This window comes from Sapajus apella, unplaced genomic scaffold (assembly GCF_009761245.1).
Source record: "Sapajus apella isolate SASKATOON/1434 unplaced genomic scaffold, GSC_monkey_1.0 scaffold3, whole genome shotgun sequence".
Taxonomy (NCBI): Eukaryota; Metazoa; Chordata; class Mammalia; order Primates; family Cebidae; genus Sapajus; species Sapajus apella.
In genome coordinates, this window is record NW_022436943.1 from 27,837,715 (window position 1) to 27,860,342 (window position 22,628).

The 22,628-nt window shown below is 34.2% G+C and overlaps 1 protein-coding gene across 1 annotated transcript in view; it reads left to right on the top strand.

Annotated features, from left to right (window-relative positions):
- Positions 1-22,203, top strand: part of DCAF13 (DDB1 and CUL4 associated factor 13) — a 26,200-nt gene extending 3,997 nt beyond the window's left edge. The window contains 10 exon segments of the mRNA XM_032245816.1: positions 311-510; positions 1,030-1,137; positions 5,865-5,954; positions 6,906-7,061; positions 10,588-10,665; positions 12,534-12,616; positions 15,483-15,647; positions 19,673-19,808; positions 20,935-21,098; positions 22,021-22,203. Of these exon segments, the coding sequence (XP_032101707.1) occupies positions 311-510; positions 1,030-1,137; positions 5,865-5,954; positions 6,906-7,061; positions 10,588-10,665; positions 12,534-12,616; positions 15,483-15,647; positions 19,673-19,808; positions 20,935-21,098; positions 22,021-22,108 (1,268 nt within the window). The 3' untranslated portion in view covers positions 22,109-22,203.
- The last annotated feature ends 425 nt before the right edge of the window (positions 22,204-22,628 follow it).

The window sequence follows — 22,628 nt, forward strand, 5'->3', positions numbered from 1 at the left end:
TATTGGAAACCCTGACAGTGAACACTTAGAACCCAGTTGAAGAGCATACTAGGACATATGAGAGGGAAAGGCTGCATGTGCATATATATGTGGTCTAATTGTTTTGCAAGATGTATGCATCCCTTGATTTTCCAGTAATTTCAGAAAGATTTCTGGAAAACAGGTCTTCTACTTTTGTATTCATAGTGCTAGGCATAGAACAATGTCACTAACTTCATGCTTATTGAATAACAAATAGAGTGATTAGCTGAGGAAGACTGCAGGAAATATTAAGTTTGAATTATTTTATGAGGAATCGCTCTTATTTCAGTTCCAAGAAACTATGATCCTGCCTTACATCCTTTTGAGGTCCCGCGAGAATATGTAAGAGCTTTAAATGCTACCAAACTGGAACGGGTATTTGCAAAACCATTCCTTGCTTCGCTGGATGGTCACCGAGATGGAGTCAATTGCTTGGCAAAGCATCCAAAGAACCTGGCTACTGTCCTTTCTGGGGCATGTGATGGAGAGGCAAGTCTCACTCTAAATGTTGATATTTTCAACCAAAAGTACTTACATTTCAGATGTTTTTCCTTTACTTTTTAGTTACAGTAGGTTTTACTTTATTGGATTTCAATTTACTTCTCAAGACTAAATTTTGCTAGAAATACTAAGTTTAGTATTTTCTTCTTTAAATCTAAGAAATTATAAATGCAGTAGTTTAAGGATCAGTTTGACAGTAAATTAAATAATCATGTTTATAATTAAAGTATTTATTAGTTTTTTCACAGAAGATGTTGTCAACACCTAATTTCTTACTATGACAAGCGAAAAAGCTTTGCAACACTTTAAACTAGAATCAACAGTATTTGCCAGGGTTGTATTTTCTGCTTGTTGATACCCTTATCCATATGCATTGCATTGTTTTAATCCAAAGGATTTTGGTTTAAGCTGCCCAGTAGAAAGATTTGTAGCCTTTTCAATGTTGAATTTATCCTGAACATTTTACGTTTATAGTTTACTGAAATTTCCTGATATGCTTTATCATAGGTTAGAATTTGGAACCTGACTCAACGGAAATGTATCCGTACAATACAAGCACATGAAGGCTTTGTACGAGGAATATGTACTCGCTTTTGTGGGACTTCTTTTTTCACTGTAAGTATAATACCATTAGGTGATTAAATTTGATCAACGTATATGAGAATCATCTAATTGAATACATTTTTCAAGTTTATTTGTTCCTCGGCCCTTTTGGAGTTTCACAATGCAAAATATCTTACGAAAACCTTGAAAATTACTATTTTTCTTTACATAATTCAGCCATCCCCATACTTTTTATAAATAATTGCTTAACATTATAAACTAATATTCCATTGACCACAGAAGTGGAATTAATGGGAGGTGAGTCTAGAAAGATTTTGACTTACTCTGGAGGATTTTTGGTGCTAAGATGAGTAATTTGTGCTTCCATTAGTCACATAGTAAGGAATCATTGAAGTTTTGTGCCTACGTGTGGCAACGTATACAGAACATAAAATTTACTATCTGTTTTTAAATATACAGTTTGGTGGCATCTAGTACATTCATATCATTGTGCAACCATCACCACCATTCATCTTCAGAACTTTTTCATCTTCTGCAGCTGCAACTGTAGTCATTAAACAGTAACTCCTCATTCCCCTCAGTCCCCAGCCCCTGGTAACCATGATTTTACTTTTTGCTTCTGTGATTGTGACTATTCTGGATACCTTATGTAAATACAATCCTATTATAAAGAATGATACTTTGTGTATGTGAAATAAGCCTTTAAAAATTTTTTTTGGAAAAAAACCTTTCATGTCTGGCTTATTTTACTTAACATAATTGTCTTCAGAGTTTATCCATGTTGTAGTACGTGTCAGAATTTCCTTTTTATGGCTAAATAGCATTCTATTGTATATGTCACATTTTGTTTATCTGTTCATTCATCAATGGGCATTTGATTTGTTTCCACCTTTTAGCTATTGTGAATAGTGTTGTCATGACCATTGGTGTACAGATAATAATTTAAGGTCATTCAACGTTTTTTTTTTTTTTTTTTAACAAGGGAACAACAAAATATGAGCTGTGCTTTGGGTTGATTCAATTTGACAGCAGTGAGTGATCAGTTTGAAGGCCGTTTTAATAGTTTGGTAGGCAATAATAAGAGCTTACCTTATTATGGAGACTGAAACTAGAAAACAGTGGTTGGATTTAGAAACACTTTGGAGGATTGACAGATTTGACAACTGAGAGGTACCTGGGAAGATAGTAGTTGCTGTTACAGAAATGGGAAAGTCAGGAGTATCAGCAGGTTTGGAAGAGGGTGGGAATGGGAAGGATATGATGTGACAAACTGACTGCTGCTGGGCTGTTCAAATGCAGTTGTCTATCATACCTTTACAGATGCAGGTCTGGAGCTTAGGAGGGAGGTCAGAGCTAAACTTGGCATCATCATTATAGAAGTAATGGTTGAAGCCATAGTAAGGCATCGTTGGGAGAAAATGAAGAGGAAAATATAGAAATACAAAGATGTCAGGGAAGTAACCTTGGGAATTGCCTACCTCTGGGAAGTGGGAAAACTCTGGGAGTAGCCAGAGAGCTCAAAGAGTCTGTGAATAAGCATAGTGTTCCAGGAGGAAGGAATAGTCAGTTGTGTGAACTACTACAAAGAATAATGAAACATGAAGACTGAGAAAAACATTTTAGTAATGTAGAGATGTGAAAACTAGGAAGTTAAAGATATGTAATTCTAGTCTTTCACTTCTAACACTGTTAGTTTGGTGTAGGTCTTTTCAAGTGTTTTGACCTAGCTATACAACAGTTTTTGTATGTATGTACTAATCAGTCAAATAGATCTTCCTTATTCTTTGTTCACTGCTGACATTTTAAAAAACAGGTTGAGCCGAGTTATAAAGTGTAGGTTTCAATACAGGTTAGCTGGGTGCAAAAGCCAGATTGCAAGAGAATAATAAGGGAAAAGAAGATTTCTGGGAAACCTGATAGCTACAGTTTGAAAGATTGTCATGTGAAAAAGAAAATAGACTAATTTGTTGCTCCACAGAGAAGCACTGGAAATAGGTGTTAATGTTAAAAGATTTGGTTTTGGTATGAGAAAAACTTGTTTGCTGTCAAAAACCAGACTAGGCTACCTTGCAAAACATTCATTTACTTTTCACCACAGGGGTGCAGATAAGGTACCTGACCTTGCAAGCCCAGTGTTGTGCAAGGAATTAGGTGGCAAGTGGTAGTGGATGGCAGCTAAGGCTTCTTCTACTTGGTTATTCTTTTGGATATATTGATTAATATTTTAGCCAGAGAATTTAGTGCTTTTTTTTAAATGCTCAAAATTAATAAAGGCTCATTGCAGCATTATTCACAATATCCAAGATATGGTATCAACCTAAAGTGTTCAGCGATGGATGAATGAATTTTTTAAAAAGCACACACACACACGCACACACATGAATACTATTCAGCCTACAGAAAGAAGGAAATCCTGTCACTTGCAGCATCCGTGAATGAACCTGGAGGACATGATGCTAAATAAGCTAGGCACACAAAGATAAATACCACATGATCTCACTTGTGTGGAATCTAAAAAAGCCAAACTCATAGAAATGGAGTAAAACGGTCATTACTAGTTGCTTTGAGGGAGAGAGATTGGGGAGATGTTGGTCACAAGAGACAAAATTTCAATAGATGGGATGATTATTGTACAACACGGTGATTATAGTTAATAACAATATGCTGTCTTCTTGACAGTTGCTAAGAGAGTAGATTAAATGTTCAAAATAATAAGTATGTGAGGTAATAGAGATGTTAGTTTGATTTAGTCATTCCACAGTGTCTACATATGTCACAACACAATGTTGTACATCACAAATATATATAACTTTTATTTGTAAATTTAAAACATTAACATTTTAAGAAATGGTAAAGACTGGAAATGTTTCATGTTCACCACTTGTTTTCCCCACTTTATAGTATTTTTTTAAAGAGGCATAGTCTTGCTATGTTGCCCAGGCTGGTGTCGAACTCCTGGGCTCAAGCCTGTCTCAGCCTCCCAAAGTGTTGGGATTACAGGCATGAGTCACCATGCCCAGCTCATTGTTTCTCCCTTTTTATGAAAAAATATGTTTGGGTAATGTGTGCTTTGTCAGAGGTAAGACACATTTGAAAACTACTTGTTCAACTTTAACACTTAATGTTTTTAAAAAATTTAGTACATTGTGTTGTAAAAGATAAACTTTTATTATGTAAACGTCACTAAGATATCACAGTTTGTAATACCAACAGTGCCTTCTTCAGCTTAACCAGCCTGGAGATGAGATGTTCTAGCCAGTCATTTATTCTTGTTTGGCTACTCATTTCTATAAAATGAGAACACCTTTCTCAGAATCGGTGGTCTGTTGAGGTTGGTTCTCAATAGACTGTAGAGCAGCTTGGTCATTTACAAGGAAGTTCAGTCTTGAGCTTGCAGACACTGTCAGAAACTTGATGGAGGGATGCTGTCTTCAGGAATCGGATGCGCAGAGACACAGTTTTATCCTGTATTATATACTTGCTAAAATATCTCTTTGGGTCAAGCCAGATCAGTCAAAATCTGGGTACCTAGATTATATCTTACATTCTCCCAATATAATCAGGTTTCTGGAACTGAGTTTTGATATAGTGCCAGTGGCTCAAATTCAGAATTGTTAATAAGATGTAGCCCTATTAAATACTTTTTGTCTATTATAAGGATGTTGTTAAGGATTTTGTTCATTGGCATCCTCAACAAAAGACATCCCCATCTAATCTTATAGCAAAACCTTTCCTGATCGCTTATCTGTTCTCATCTCATGGGCACTGTAAAGTGTTTTGCAGGAAGTGTTTTCCTTTTTTAATTTGCTGTAAGAAAAGAACTATATTCATACTCTTCCCATAGATAAATATACCTTTGTTAATGTTTTTTTATCAAAAAGTGGATCTAGATTACATCTAATATATAAATGTTAACTTTTCAGTTAAAACTAGCAGTTTGGCATATATGTAGTTGTACAGTACCAGATAGGTGACTTTGTTTTCAACCTCGGACCACATTATATGTTGTTTTGTTGTCTTTTTCATCTGATAGCTTAAACATGTCTCCCAAATACCCATGTCTAAATTACCCTAGTTTGTTGCTTTGCCTTGATTTGGGCTAACATGCCAACAGTTCTGCTCACTGTTGCTTTTTACTATTTGTGCAGCTGTTAGCACAGTGAAAAGACTAACTATGTCTTTACTAACATTAATGAAAATAGTTTTGACCACGTGGACCCTGAAAAGTTCTAAGGGTCCTCCAGAGGCCCAAAGTTCACAGTTTGAAAACCAGTGACTTAGTAGTTTCTGCAGTTCATGCAGAAAAGGGCTTTATCTATTTCAATATTGTAACAATGCCTTCTCTCTAGTATTTTCGTGTTTTTCATTTTGTTTTTTACATTTAAAACTATCTGGAATTTTCATGTAAGGCATCAAATTGGCTTAAACTTTTTAAATGACCAACCCGATATGACAGTACCATTTTTTATAATCCATATTTTCTCTAAGTTGAAATGCCATGTTTATCACAATATGCATGACCTAACTTGTTCTTGACTCTTGTTCCTGTTTGGTTCTTTTGCTCTACTTATACTGTTTTTAATTTTATATACTTTATATATTTATCACAAATCTTTACTAAAACAAAGTGGGATATAAATGCATCAGTAAGTATAATACTGGAATGATACGGTATGTTACCTTTTTTAAGCAAGATACTGATAATTTGATATATGTCTTGGCAAGTTTTAATTTATAACTGTTCATTATTGTCATCATAATAAAACAAATATTTCTAGGTTGGTGATGACAAAACTGTGAAGCAGTGGAAAATGGATGGGCCAGGCTATGGAGAGGAGGAAGAGCCATTACATACAATATTAGGAAAGGTACAAAAGTAAACTGACTAATACCTTGCCTATTAAAATTCTTCTCTTTTATTTAAAATTATTTTATAGTTAAAATTTTCAAAGGAGGAAGAAGACGCAAGTAAGAAAGACTTTAGGCTGTAATCGTTGACTCCATTGACCCATTTAAGCAATATTTAATGCAGTTAAGGTCCTTCAGTGCTAAAGAATTTTAACAGTTTTTTTGGTATTCATTGTAGTAGAGCTTGATTTCTGTTTTTAGCTAGAGAATACAATGAAATATTTCCTATAGCAAGACCATAGCGGAAAAGATAGAAGTTCAGAAAATGCTTCAGCTTGTCTGGTTTATGTCATCATAGAACTAACACAAAACTCAGAATTTATTAGTTTAAAAAATCCTTTAGGAAATGAAGAAATGTAATAGTATAATGCATCATGTATAAATCTTATTAACATTTCTACCAAATTATTCTGCAAATCAGATGATGTAGTTTAGTTTTAGCTTAAGTATAATTTAGAACATTTGGCCTATCCATGTTTTATAATGTTTACATTTTTATATTAAGCAGACAATTCCAAAATTAGATTTAATCTTTAAATTAAATATGCATTTTAAAAATCACTTTGTCATTTCAATATTATGGTTAGTATATAATATTTAGGTTCTTTAGGTTTCAAGAAGTTCTACATGTTCTTAAAGGGATGGGGAATGGGGTATTAGTATGAGGTAGAGATAATTTGTAGTTGGAAACATGTTGGTAATTTCTAAAACAAATTGGTTTCATTCTTAAAATGTCTTGTCTCTTTATGGTGTTGTTTCCCCCTGTAAGTAAAGATTTCAAAGAAGTTTCTTTGTGAACAGGGTTTTTCTCAAAAAAATGATAGTGTGGATAAATATATTTGAAATACTTTTCTGCAGATTTGAATTCGTAATGAAAAAAACCTCTTCATAACAACCTTTTTGCTTTAAAGACAGTGTATACTGGCATTGATCATCACTGGAAAGAAGCTGTTTTTGCCACATGTGGACAGCAAGTAGACATTTGGGATGAACAAAGAACTAATCCTATATGTTCAATGACCTGGGGATTTGACAGTATAAGTAGCGTTAAATTTAACCCAATTGAGGTAATTTTTTTCTTTTTAAGTATGTTCTGCATTTTGTTTCCTTATTATTGCTTAATAATTTCAGTTTCTGTTAAGGAAACTTTTGAATGTGTGATGGAAACATCTGAATTTTTATGGTGTTTTGGCATTTTGTCAGTTTTTCTGATTGTGTCTGAGTTCTGATACTTTTGCTCAAATCTCAACGTGTTTCCCAGCAATTTAGTCCCTGCTACTAGAATTAAGCATTGTTAGAGGAGTGGTATGTGCATTTGCACATTGGGGTAAAATTCAAGCAAATATAGTCCTGTTTAACTTTAGTTTTATTCATGCTTTCAACCTCATGTTCCATAGATTATGTCATTGTACATTTAGGAAAATGTTGATTTTTCTAATCCCCTTGAAGGTCAGAAGAAGGAGCATTGGGCATCATTTTGTCTGTTTGTAATTGGTAAGGTACCAATGCTTCATAAAAACATTTGTGATTATAATTGAACTGCATGGTAATTAGTTATAGTTATATTTTCTTTGTTCAAAAGTCTGAATTGTGATTCCGAGTTCCTCCAGGCCTAAGGGAAGAGTTGGGGATTGGCCACTACATATTGTCTATTCAGGTCTGAGTTTAGGAATGGAGGCTGCCCTGAAGGCCAAGGTAGCCCTTGGACTCCAGATCTTTCCCTGAACTTTTTCTTAATACATAATAGATGAACTGATTGTCCAAAAGACTCAGTAGGGATACCTTTTCCTGCTGAAAGACAAAGCAATCACTACATATATAAGCCAATTTTAATAGTCATTGGGAGGCTACCATTTTAGGTGGTATAAGAGAAAAATCCTAATATGCAAGTGTTATGCTCTTGAAGACTTAACCTGACAAAAGGTACGAAGTAAGGTTAAGTCAAAATAGCAAGGTATAAAATTGTTTGTATGATGTATTGGAAAATGAGATGCTGCAGTGCCATGTGAGCTTGGCCTTGAGGTATTGCTGAGAAGTCAGAGGACTCTCTTACTGCAGCTACCACATGCCTACACACACACCTTCTAGAGAGGCCACAGGTCTAGAACAGATTGGCAAACTACAATTTGTGAGCCACATGTGGCCCACTGCCTGTTTTTTTAAATAAAGCTCTACTAGAAGAGAGCTGTCTTCTCTTGCTTACATATTGTCTGTTGCTGCGTTTGTGCTATGATGGCAGAATTGAGTAATTGCCACAGAAACTATGTGGCCCACAAAGCCTAAAATACTTACTCTGTGGCCCTTTACAGAAACTTTTCTGATCCCAGGTCTGGTATCTGTCTCTGTTATCTTTCTCACTCTATCCTCGATTTTCTTCCTTATGTTCTCCTTGGTTGTAGAAGAGAGATGGCATGGAAAGGCAGCTGCCTTTGCAGAGCAGGGCCAAGGTGACACTGAACAGAAGCAAGCTACAAACATAAGCAAGTTGTAGGAATATTTTATGTCCTAACTGGTGTGAAGTGAAGCCAAACTGTTTCCTGCAAACGTGGCTTTTCATTGTTTTACAAGTGGATATTTTCTTTATTTCTTTATAAAGTGAGATTGATTATATCTCCCAGTGTACTTCATAGGTTTGTTTTGAGTGTAAAAGTTGATAACAAGTGAACATTTTTTAAAAGTGTTATTGAATTTAAGATGGTGATGGTATTACTTATTAAACTTGGTTCTTACTATTTAGAGGAGGAACAAAAAAATCTTTTGCTTTTCTACTTTGGTCAACATCTGTGTCAGAAGAGTTAATTGCCAATTCTAAAATCATAATTATTAGGGATGATCTAGTGACCCTGTTTTTCAAACTTGCCTGTGTAACAGCTGTATTTGTTCAGCTGTGTTTTAAAAAAATTATTATTAACCTTATGAACTTAGTGGTAAAAGTAAATGGTGTACATGTCTCTTATCTTATGTTATACTTAATGGAAAGGGCATGTTGCTGTGAACAAATGGAGTGTATTTGTTTTTGTCTCCTCTAATCATTAATAATTAATTTTCTCTTAAAATATTAAAGCCTAGAATTCTGGTAAAGCCAAAAGTTTATGCTGATCATTGGCACATTTTACAGTGTGAAAGTTGACATTCAGTCAAGATAGATTGTTTTGCTTTGTTCACATCAAAGTCTTTCTTTTGAGAAATGGAACCTGGTCAGACCCTAAGGTGACATAATGAGAATCCAAGAAAAGCTGAGGGACCTCACTAGGGGAAGTCTCAGAAATGCAGCCATTAAGACAGCAGGCTTTCAGAAAGGACTGAGGAAATTATGATTGTAACATTAGCTTTATGATGTGTTATTTGAACTGTGTACACACAGTAGGAGGAGTTAGCTGGCCATGTAACTATTTAGTAAATAGCTCTTCTTGCTGCCCCCATACTTGCCATAGGAAATAATTGTAGGCAGATGCTAAGAATTTTGAGTGTCAGGACCATGAGTGAGGAGGAATGATGATACAAAGAGAAGAGTTCAGAGATCTACTGGATGATAGAGGGCTTATTTTTACTTAATGCCAAGGGGTTATGTAAATATCTTGCACGTTTATAACTGATTTACAAGTAAAATAATTAGAAAAATTGTTAAACAGTTGGGCAAAAGACAGGCCTAATTTATACAGAGAGTTAACAAATATTTAACTACTAATAAAACAATAAATTTATATAGCTAGGAAATACTGTCATTCAGGTATTAACTTGTAAATGACACTACCCCGTGCTGCCCAGTTGCATTAAAATAGATGTATTCCCACATAGTAGTGTATACTGATACAACTTTTTGGAAAATAATTAGCCCTAAATATCAAAAGCCATAAAATTGTTCATACCTTTTGATTCAGTAATGTCACTCTTGAAATTTTATCCTAAGGAAATAATTCAGAAGAAGAGCTAAATGTTAGGAAATGTTTATTGAAGTATTACTTATAATAGTAAAAAAAACAGGAAACAAGTCTTAAGTTGAAGAATGGATAAGTAAAATATATTTTATTGCAAATTAGAACACAGTATTATCTGTGCATTATCACTGGCATCTAAAATACATGCATGGGGACTGGGCGAGGTGGCTCATACCTGTAATCCTAGCATTTTGGGAGGCTGAGGTGAGTGGATCACCCGAGGTTAGGAATTCAAGACTAGCCTGGGCAATATGGCGAAAACATGTCTTTACTAAAAATACAAAATGTTAGCCGGGCATGGTGGTGCACCCCTATAATCCCAGCTACTCCAGAGGCTGAGGCACGAGAATTACGTGAACTGGGAGGTGGAGGTTGCAGTGAGCCAAGATCGTGCCACTGTACTCCAGCCTGGGCAACAGAGCAAGACTATGCCTCTAAATAAATAAATAAATAAATAAATAAAATGCATGGAGATTTTACAATGAAAATACTTGGTTTAAGTTGCTGAGATTATGGATGATTTATTGTACCATCTTAAAATTGACTTTATTTTTTAACATATATATTAAGGGCAATTAAATCATTTGTTCATTGAATGGATGTGGTTTGCTGCCAAGCCTGGCTCTTAACTGGTGATTGTTATACTTGTTTTTAGACATTTCTCTTGGGAAGTTGTGCGTCTGACAGGAATATAGTACTATATGATATGAGGCAAGCTACTCCTTTGAAAAAGGTGAGTTTCAGTTTTGACTTTTGGTTTATACAGTTGGCATTATATTCCTCTGTAAATAGAGTGACTGAAAATATGGAGCAAATATTTTCTCAGAATTAAAAACCTTTTTTTCGTACAGATGTTCTTAGAACCCTCCATGATGATAGTATAGTCATGTTCTTTTAGCTCCCCGTAGCTTTTTAGAGACTCTTAAATTTCTACTAGGTATTGTATCCTAGTCATCATCCTTGTGTCTTCCATGATGCCAGTGTATTTTAGGCATCTAATTAATACTTACTGAATTGAAAGTTCTTAAAGGTATTACATCTTATTACTTAACAGTGTAATAATACTTCAAGCCCCATGATTATCCTATAAAATGTACAGTATTTTATTCTAGGACGTTTTAGAACTGATTCACATATCAGCTTATTTGTTCAGTTACATGCCGATCAATACTAGTTCGACATTTAGGCAAGCACTATCCTGATCAAAGTAACAGATTTCCTAACAATTCTGAAGTAGTAATTTCAGGACTTAGATACCAAAGCTAATAATACAACCTTAACCTAACTCAAGAGGGAGAGAAATATTGTCTGTAAGTAAGGAAAAGAGTACCATCCTAAGTACAAGGTTAAAAAGTTCATTTCAGGTACTAGAATTTTGAGTGACAGAAAGGGTTGGACATCATTCATATGCCACAAATCTGTTGTCATAATCCACATACAAAAGAAATGCTTTTAATCTTTCCAAAGTACCACTTTTGTCATTTCACTCATTCTTGTGATTTAATAGGAAGATCCTATATGAACTTCGGTCTTAGACTTTAAGCAGGTAACCTAATCTGTGTTTCTTCTGTAAAATGGTGGTATTGATAACTATCTCGCAGCCCTTTGGTGAGAATAAAACATGGATACTTTAAGCATTTAGCAGTGCTAACATGAGGTATTTTAATAAATGATCATTTATGCCCCCTCCCACCTACCTCTCATTCTGTTTTTTTTTTTTTTAATTTAGTTTATTTTTCATTATTATTGCCTCCAGCTTTGCACATTCTCAGTTTTTAATGGTGCTCTATTAATTTTAGGTTAAAAAAAACTGTAGCCTGACTTTCAAGGTGCTCTGAAATCTGGTTCTAGTTAGCAATTCTTTTATTTCTTGTAGTCAGTAAGGTAACATTGAATTGGGGTTTGTCACATGTAAAGATTGTTAGACGCTGCTACTTTTAGTTGTTTCTTTGCTCCGTCTACTAGTCTATCAACGTTTCTTTTATCCTTTCTCTCATAGATGTAGTAGTTCTCAATCAGGGTTTGTAGGGGGTTGCAGGAACAGTTTTGGGAATGCAAGAGGGACATTTGGTGGGAGGTCCCTGAGAGGCAAAACATCCTGCAGTAGATATCCACAACAAAAGATAATCTTCCTCAAAATGCCAATAGTGTTCCCATTAAGAAACACTAAATTACTGATCCTTCACAGATCAGTTCAAATCATACTTGTCTTTTGAAACAGTTCTTCTCTACATTAACCCTAAGCTCACCATTAATTTTGCCCCTATCTTGGTACTTAGTCATTTGTTACTTTATTGTTTATATTTTAACTTTTATTATCTGTCTCATTTTTCTGACTAAACTATAAGTTGTTTGAGATTAGGGGATCAGCAGTTAAGCATTTCTGTTTTTATATTTACTACTCTGCCTGTGTATTCAGGAAGCAATTACTGATTGATTTCTCTTCCCATTGCACTGAGCTGAGTACTATACACATAATAGGTGTTTATGAAATATTTTCTTAAATTAGTGGGGACAAAAAAGGAAAGGAAGTGGGAAATTTATCCATTTTAGGGGTAATTCATTTCATGGTAATGTGATAGCATATGCTTCCTTTCTCAGGTTATATTAGACATGAGAACAAATACAATTTGTTGGAACCCTATGGAAGCTTTCATTTTTACAGCGGCAAATGAAGATTATAAGTAAGTTTCCCTCTTTTAAAAACTTGTGTATTTCTATCAGAAATGGCTTAATCAAATAAGTCGTACTAATAAAATATGTACCACTAGGTAGCTATACCTTTAAATATAAGTTTGAAAACTATCATTTGTTTAGCTTTAAAAAATGTTCCAAATTGGAGAAGAACTTCTTAGAAAAATATTTATTTTCTCAGTATTTAGAATGATGTAAACCAGGGACAGTAAACAACTAGTAGACCAAATGCTTTCTGTTACCTGTTTTTATAAAGTTCCGTTGAACTGGCCATACCCATTTATTCTTATATATTGGATATGACTGCGTTTGTGCTGTAATGCCTGAGTTGAAGAGTTGCGGCAGAGACCTTATGGCCCACTTGGCTGAAAATGTTTACTATTTGGCCCTTTACAGAAGAAGTTGGCTGATCTTTGTTGTAGATCCTATAGGTAATGACTGAACCGTACATGTTTTAATGGAAGTGAAAATATCTGCCTGCAGTGTTTGTGTTTGCAGTGAGTATCAGGTAGCTGATACTCATGTAGTCATGTTATCAGCTATCACTTTTCAGTAAGACGAAAGAAAAATTATAGTTACCTTTTCAGTATTGATATAAGGTGGGTAGGACATATTTGTTATCCCCTTTTCAAGATATTAAAGCAGGGAGATTAATCTCTCCATGAGGAAAGGGTGTCTTATCTTTTTTTATCCAAAGCATTTGTTATAGTGCTGTGCCTTTGATAGGTTCTTAATATATGTTTTTTTAAGAAGGTGGAAGTTTGTTGGTGGATTGAACTTCAGATCTGTATTTTATGTTCCGCTATATAGATTTGAAAGCAAAAATGTAGCAGTATTAGCTCATAAAAGGATTCCTTTTAGGATGTTTTAGTAGTTCCAGCTAAAAACATTTTTTATGACTTTCTACTAAAAAGAAGTTCAGTCCAGGAGTTTGAGGTTCAGTGAGCTGTGATTGGGCCACTGCACTCCAGCCTGGCCCACAGAACAAGACCCTGGTCCATAAATAAATAAATAGAAGCTCACTTAGACTCTCATCAACTAGCAGTACCAAACCACAGTAATTGAAACTTTTTTTTTAACCTTTATTGATGTTTTGAAATTAAGCGACATTGTTCCAGTTAAAGGCAATAAAAGACAAGAGTAATACAGCATTATTGTGACCAACCTTATTAGGGTTTTAAAAGAATGTTCTAATAAGCTATTTTAGCAAGATATCTTTTTTCAGAGTATCTTGGAATTTGTCATTTCTTGCCTTGTAAAGAATTACATGTGCCACCTGAAATAAAGAGCATATCCCTTATAAGTGACTGTTAGAGTAGAGCAGTTGCTCTTTCTTGAAAATGATCTTGCTTTTGTATCCCTTTTCTATATTTGTATGTTTTTCTTTTATTGCCTTTTAGCTATTCTAATCATTCTGAATTAGAAACCTAAGTTCAACTCTAGGCCGACCAGTAATTACTGTATAAACTTATCATTTAAAATAACTCTGTACCATAGTTTCAACATCTGTAGGAGGGTTAGAATACATGATCCCTAATTAATCCTATAATGTGGAACTTTGTTTATTTAAATATTTTCCATCTAAACAAATTTACATGCTTAGAATTGGAATTCTTATCATTTTTCCCATGGAGAAATAAAGCAACTTACTAAAAAACACTTTGCTGGAACAAAACAATGGTGGTTGAAAACCATTGCTTTTAGGCAGGAGCTGTAAAGCAGTGGTCAATACATCTTACTACTGGTAACGTTAACCTTGATCATTTGGTTGGGGTGGTGTCTGCCAGGTTTTTCCACTAAAGATTACTACTTTTTCCTTTTGTAATTGTTATATATCTTTGCTGAGATACTTTGAAACTATGTAGATACCCTCTTCTCAAACTTCCACTCACTAATCTTAGCATCTTCAAGGTTTTTACATTACGAACTTGGTCACAATAATGCTATATTTACTCTTGTCCATTGTTCATGTGGGCTCATTTTAAGCACTATTCTTTTAGCTGTTAGATTAAGAATTGTTGAATCTTGAAACTCATAAAGTCACTGTTTTTACCAATTGTGCATAAAATATAGTCTTCTCATTTTGATAGACCCTTTGAAAGGCCGTGTTTACTCTTACATATCACCAATAGGAGTATAAATTAGAGCAGCTGTGTTGGCAGTGGTTTGGCAACTCAAATCAAGCCTTAAAAATGCTCATGCCTTTAGACTTAACAGTCTTACTTGTAGGAATCTGTCCAGATTTAATTGAATCTGCCTCATTCAGTTAAAGATTGAATGCCAAAAATCCAAACATTGGGATTTTATTAAGCATTATTTATAAAAAAATATTGGAAACTATTAAAATATAGGGAAATAAATTATTTGAATTTATATATGTAGCCATTAAAATCTTTTCAAAGATTGTTTAATAACATGGGTAATGCTCATTAATATGCTAAATGAAGTATCAGAATATAAAGCTTTATATAGTATTATTTCAGTTTTATTAAAAATATGTATTTAAATAGTATGATGAAAAGGTTTTTTAAAAATTATGCTGCACTAAATAATTGGCCTCTGGGTAGTAGAATTAAGGCTAATTTTTGTACTCTGTACTTTTTTGAAATTTTCACATTTTCTACAATGAGATTTATAAGGAGGAAAATGTGTTGGTGTATATGTAAGTGGAGTCTTAAGGAATCATAAAAAACTGTTGAAATTTTTCCTTATCCGTCACCTGCTTGTGTACGGCATTGAGCTTTTTGTTTAGATTGCATTGTTTTGCTAATGGGTCTTATTTTGACTGGTATCTTTTAGCACTGTATGTGGCATCTTTCTAGAAATGTGTGTCAAATATTTAAAATTCTTTTACAGTTTATATACTTTTGATATGCGTGCACTGGACACTCCTGTAATGGTCCATATGGATCATGTATCAGCAGTCCTTGATGTGGATTACTCTCCCACTGGGAAAGAGTTTGTGTCTGCTAGTTTTGATAAATCTATTCGAATCTTTCCTGTAGACAAAAGTCGAAGCAGGTATGTGCCTACCAGTAAGCCATTTATATTTATATGTCACTTAACAATGGGGATACATTCTGAGAAATGAGTTGTTAGGCTATTGCATCATTGTGTGAACATCATAGAGTACACTTAAAACTAGATGGTATAACTTGCTGCGCACTTAGCGTATGTGGTCATATGTTGTAGCCTGTTGCTCCTGGACTACAAATCTGTTCAGCATGTTATTGTGCTGAATACTGTGAGCAATTGTAACACAGTGTTATTTGTTTATGTAAACATATCTAAACATAGGAAAAGTACAATAAAAATCCATTATTGTAATCTTAATGGACCAATGTTGTATATGAAGTCTATCATTGACCAAAATGTCATATGACTATTTTTGTTTGATTTTTCTTTGTCCTGATTATTATTTATCTTTTCTGAGAGGGTACCTGAAGTTTAATAGATAAAGTTTTTTGCCCCAATACAGTTTAAGAAAAATTAATAATAGTACCTTACATTTGTTATTTTTTACTTCTTTAAATCCAACTCTATGTAACAAAACAAAAATTAAAAAAGAAAAGTAAGTTTAAATTGTCAAGACTGTTCTCCTTCTGTTTTACTTTAGTAGTTGTATGCCTTGGTTGATCGAGAGGTAGGAGATTTGAATACGCAGCTGTCCCATAGTCTCGTGTGTGTGTCTAATTCTGTAAGCACGTTGAGTATGATTCTAATGTTTAAGATTTGTATTGTGTTGTTTTGTACAGTTTGGCTCTTTACTACATATTATGTTATTAAATACAGTATTTATGCATCTATTAAATACATATTTTTGTATAGAGGTAGTTTACAGAAAATGATGGCATTTTTAAGGAGTTTGCAAGGGGAATTTTGTTCTCGATTTTTTTGCTTTACAGACTGACTTTAAAACTTAAGTCCTGTATAAGATACAGCCCCCTGTGTAGTGAATTATGGTTTACAAAGACCTGTTATACATATTGCCATTGTTTCTTAGTAATGCTTTAGATGTGTTCCTGGAAGCATGCATAAAATAAATCCAAATAAATGGAAATATTTTTTCTCAAAAAATTATGAAAATTGGAGGATTATGGTCATAGCCAATCTACTTATCTAACTCTTTACTGTTTTACTTGTGATATTTGTCTTTTTCCATTGTAATTTGGGGAAGCCATATTGATTTCTAAACCATGTATCATCATTGATTGTCAGCAGATAATTGTAATCATCACTGTTTATCTGATTATGTAGGTGCTTAAGTTAGAAGCATGTTGACAGGAGTGTTCTGATGACTTTGATCTTTATTTCATCATTTCTGTTGTAGAGCTCCTCCTATGTGTTCCTATGTGACTGTTGCTTCTTTTCTGCCTTGATGTTCTCCAAATTGTCATAAATGGTTTTCTGGGATTATTCAGTTAGGCCCAAAGCAAGACTGTTAGCTTCCATTTTTCTCACACCTCTGGAAAATGTTGAGAATCAAGAGAATGTGGTCCTCCATCATTTCTTGGCACCACAACTTCCAAAGGTAGTAGCGTAATATTTTTCTAACATGGTATATAGCAGACACAAAGAATGAGAAGAGAACAAAGAAAAAAATGGGACTGTGTAGGTACCTATGATCCCAAGGGCCCACCAGCTGAGTTCAGGCTGTATTATTCCAAAGCTAGTGTGGACAGCTAAATGTAGGTCTAGCTAGAAAGCTCATGTTATTCAAAAATTCTGTAAAAGCGTTCTTATATTTCATTTCCAAGGAATTGTATCCTGATGTCATTTGAAGATTTTGTAATCACAGTCTTAATATGTATTACATCCTATTGTGTTTCTGTTCCGTCTGATATTTGCCTTTATCTGTTTGAAAGCTAGTTCTAATTTGTTTCTGTGTTTTGTTCTCTATCATTATAAACATCGAATAACTCATGCTTGGGTGAATAACCTGTATTTCAAAAATGTTTTTCTTTAAAGGCCTTAAAATGGCTAACGCATAGTATTTTTAAAGTAAATTTTGAGTAAAGTTTTTAAAACTACAGTTAAGTCAGTGTTTGAAAGTAGGCTTCTGTTGGAATTTCATTCAATATTTACTAAGCAAACAAATTAATAGTGTTCACATGGAAAAATCAGTGTGACTATGTATATAAAGAGTTTAAGCCTTTAAAAATGTATTTATCTCTTAATAGTAGAACTTTGAGTGAGCGCAATAAACCTAGCATATATACAGACATAAACATATTTAGCAGTTAAGATCTCAGCATAGTTTACCATTAAGGAGGATTCTCAGTTACTTAAGTGACTAACCATTGGATTTGACTAGCCTACTGCATGAACAGATTATGTTTAATGGTTACAGAACCCTGATTGAATTTCCCTACTTTAAACACATTTTACTGCTGGAAAAAAAGGGCCTTTTAAGTATGTAGAAATTAGAAGAAATGAGTCTTCAAAAGCAGAGCATTGTGGGGGAGAAGAAAAAGCAGTCTGTCTCGTCTAGTTTTCATTTTAATAGGACTTTCTTTTTAACTATCCCCCACTTTTAAAAATAAATTTCTTATGGTTAATCAAAGTGCTTAAAACATACCTATCAGAAACAGTGTAAAAGACTAGTTTTGTGAGTTTACTTGAGAGTTCTGTTGTTTTTTTTTTGAGATGGAGTCTCGCTCTGTTACCAAGGCTAGAGTGCAGTGATGCCGCAATGGCTCACTGCAGCCCCTATCTCCTGGATTCAAGTGATCCTCCTACCTCAGCCTCCTGAGCAGCGCCACACCTAGCTAATTTTTAAAATTTGTCATTAGTAGCAATGGGGTCTCCCTGTGTTACTCAGGCTGGTCTCAAACTCCTGGGCTCAAGTAATCCTCCCACCAAAGAGCTGGGATTACAGGTGTGAGCTACTGCACCTTGCCTACTTGAGAGATTGTTTACAGATATGAATTATAGTTGGTTTAGTTATTCTGTTTGAGTTTTCTTTTACTGTGCACAGTTTACTGAGCCTGTTTCCTTTCTCTTTCTGTGGTCTGCATTTTGAATAATATAATCCAGATTCAGAAAATTTATTTCTTCAGAAGTTTCATCTTATTTTTTCTGACCTTGTATTTTACTTGCTTTTTAATGCCCTCCTTAACACTTACCAATATAGTATCACCTGTGAATTCACCTAGCATGCTTCACAGCCTTTCCAAATAGGTATGATATTTTACATCTCCATTTATTAAATGATTCTTGCCTCAACTTATCAGACACTTCTGTAGCCCTCCCTTTCTTTTCACACATGTAAATCATCAACTCACTTTAAGCTTTTTTTTTTTTTTTATTTGAGACTGAGTCTCACTCTGTCGTGCAGGCTGCAGGCTGGAGTGCAGTAGCGCGATCACGGCTCACTACAACTTCTGCCTCCCAGGTTCAGGTGAATCTCCTGCCTCAGCCTCCAGAGTAGCTGGGATTATAGGCGTGCACTACCATGCCCAGCGAATTTTTGTATTTTTAGTAGAGATGAGGTTTCACCATGTTGGCCAGGCTGCTGTAATTAAGTAAGTTTTTAAACAATTTAACCAAAACAAAAATCTGACATTAGAATCAACTTATCAGGAGATACTCTTTGAAGATCACTGCATTTCTTTCTTTTCAGCAAAATGAGGGGGAAAAAAGTGTTTTGACCTGAATTGATTTGGTAGGGAGAAGGGGCCTTTTAAGAGAAGTCCTTTCTTATTGTTACAAAATTACCTCAGTTGAACATCATATTTTATTTGCATTTTATACTTTCAGTTATTCTGTGAACTTTTCTGTACATCTGGTTTTGCTTAGTTTGTTCATATTTATTTCTCTTACTAGATAATAAGTTCTCTGAGAGCAGAAACTTGTTTAATACCCCAGCACTTAACACAGAACCTTGTTTGTTGAGTTCAATAAAAATACATTGACAAGAATTGGAATTTTTATTTTATACTCCTATAGGACTTGGAAATGATATCCTGATACTTAATAGGCAGTGATTACTCAAAGAATATCTGTACAAAAATCCAAAGGGTTTTAACTTAATTCCTTTTCTATAGGGAGGTGTATCACACAAAGCGAATGCAACATGTTATCTGTGTAAAATGGACTTCTGATAGCAAGTATATTATGTGTGGATCTGATGAAATGAACATTCGCCTATGGAAAGCTAATGCTTCTGAAAAATTGGGTGTGGTAAGATGACTCATTTTCTTTTATTGTCATAAAGCTGATTTCTAATTTTGTTAGAAACTTTTACATTGCGAAACTTTATTTGAAGTACTTTTAGATATTTTGATCAAATTGCCATAGCTGTGATAAAAAAATAAGTTAGCAATAAACTGACAAAGTTGTATTGATAATTGTTTGTTTCAATCTAGTCTATTATTGTAGACACTGTACATTCAAATTGACATTTAAGACCTTCAGAATACCTTTGTTAATTCAGATGTTTGAGAATGTTGAGTCTTTTTGGTTCTTTGTGTTTTCTTTGAGGTAGGGACAGAAGATGCAGGAACTAGAAGCCTGGAACTTAGAGCTTGTATCTCTTTTGTTAGAGAAATAGTCATCCAGCAACTCAAAGGCTGCAAGTTCCTGTGAGATCTTTTAATATCACAGACAAAATGGAACATATTTAATAAGTACAGAAAGCCTAGACTTTAAAAAAGATTTCATGAAAAAAAAAGCAGTTGTTATTGGCTGGTTACCTCTAGGATATGGGATTATGGTTGATTTTGTTTTGTTCTTGATGTTTTTCTAAATGTCCCGTATTTTCTGTAAGAAACATACAGAGTGTTTATATCAGAAATAAATATTAAGTGTAAGAAGGAAAGCATGAGTGTGAATTATTTTCTACTTAGCCCTGGTAGGAAAATCAAAGACAATTTTGTTTTAGGTTTAATCATTGGTAAATATTGCATTGTGCCTAGGTCCATCGTTAAATGTTCCTCTAAATTGTATCATCCTTAACATTTGTTAAACAAAGGCTAGTTTTTATGAAATTAGATACTTAGTTTTTCTTTTATGTTTCACTATGTTTAACACACCTCCCTACCTACCCCCAAAATTTGAGCGAGTGATTTAGGGAAGATGCAACTCAGTGGTCCTTAGAGCCCTACTCCTTTAGCACTGCTGCTTTCTACTAGGTGGCATCTATCTACATGGCAGGTGTGTTGCCTTAAAGTGCAGAAATACATTGGAAGTTTTGGTTGCATATCATAAAAGTTTAGGTTCGGGGGAAAAGGGTGCTTTCTAGCTTTGTTATACGGAAGCAAAACAAAGAACACACTATTCATCAAGATACCCAAATGTGTATTTTCAGCTTACATCGCGAGAAAAAGCAGCCAAGGATTATAACCAGAAATTGAAGGAAAAATTTCAGCATCATCCTCATATAAAACGTATAGCTCGTCATCGACATCTACCAAAATCTATCTACAGCCAAATTCAGGAACAGCGCATCATGAAAGAAGCTCGTCGACGGAAGTATGTTTTGAGGCATTTGCCTCTATCTCATTACCCTTTTCTGACTTCTTCTCTTATCTCACCACCAACAAACAACTACCATTCAAGGGAGTAGTCTACATGCTATTATTGTACATGAGTGATGTATTTGAAGACTTCTACAGAAGGCCTTTTTTTTTTTCTTTTCCCAATAAAGGGGGAAGCAGTGACTATCTGAGAATGGAGAATTTCCATTACCTGTTTTTAAGAATATGTTTAAAGGACAAACAATGAAGATGAATTACCGAAATAAGAGAACACTTTTGCTTATATTAGAAAACTATTGTAAATAATGTTTTAAAAAATAATTTCTGATGTAGTTGGAATTAAGAGAGTTTGGGTATTTTCCAAGTTAAAGAATGCAAAGAATTAATCTATAGGGCTCTTTTCTTAAGTAAAAAGTTTTCTAATGTGCTTTATTAATAACGTGACATCTGTCATTTTGGGTATAGAGCAGAACTACTGCCACCAATAGCAGAGCTATTTCACCATTTCCCCTGTGAAATATTCTTCTCTTTGAAATACTTGAAGTCATGCATTGAAATTCTAAGAGTTTTTTTTTCAATTAGACTATGCAAATGGCTGTCATTTTTCTATCTTTGAGTAGATGTTTCAGTAGAATCACTTTTAGAAAATTTTAGTAACTGTGGCAGGTTTTTTTTTTTTTTTTTTTTTTTAAACTTAGTAAAGGATCCTGTTAGGTAAATAGGATAAGAAGCAATTAAATAAGTAAAGTTGATTTATTGGTACTTGCTCCCTTTTACCTATTCTCATTGTGAAAAAATATTTTTTTTAATAGGTGTTTTTCCAGTGAAGGAAAATGCTTTGATTTTTCTGAGAAAGTTTTCTTTAAAATGAGTTCTCATAAACTTGCTTATATTTTGTATATTTTGTTTATTTCTAGGGAAGTGAATCGTATTAAACACAGCAAGCCTGGATCTGTGCCAGTTGTGTCAGAGAAGAAGAAACACATAGTGGCAGTTGTAAAATAATTGGTATTCCTAACAATCCTGATGTATAATTATTTTTTACTTTTGATTTGAGAACTCTGCAAATAAAAGTATTGGGACTAGATTAATTGTGAACATTTTAGTTATATGTGTAAAGCTTTATTATTGCTTCTTTTAGCTACCCTGAAAAATGATCCTTAAAGGTGGCCTCATTGATAAGACTCCTGTTTTATCCTTAATCTGCGTCCTTCTTTCATTGAAGAATACAGTATTTGTAACTAACTCATTTTTTCCTGTTTTAATTACAGATATTCTTACTTTCTCTCTGATCTATTATCGTAGACACTGTACATTCAAATTGACATTTAAAATCAAACATCTTGGCTGGGTGCAGTGGCTCACACCTGTAATCCCAGTACTTTGGGAAGCTGAGGTGTGCGAGTCACCAAGTCAGGAGTTTGAGACAGCCTGATCAACATGGTAAAACCCCATCTCTACCAAAAATACAAAAATTAGCTGGATGTGGTGGCCTGTGCCTATAATCCCAGCTACTCAGGAGGCT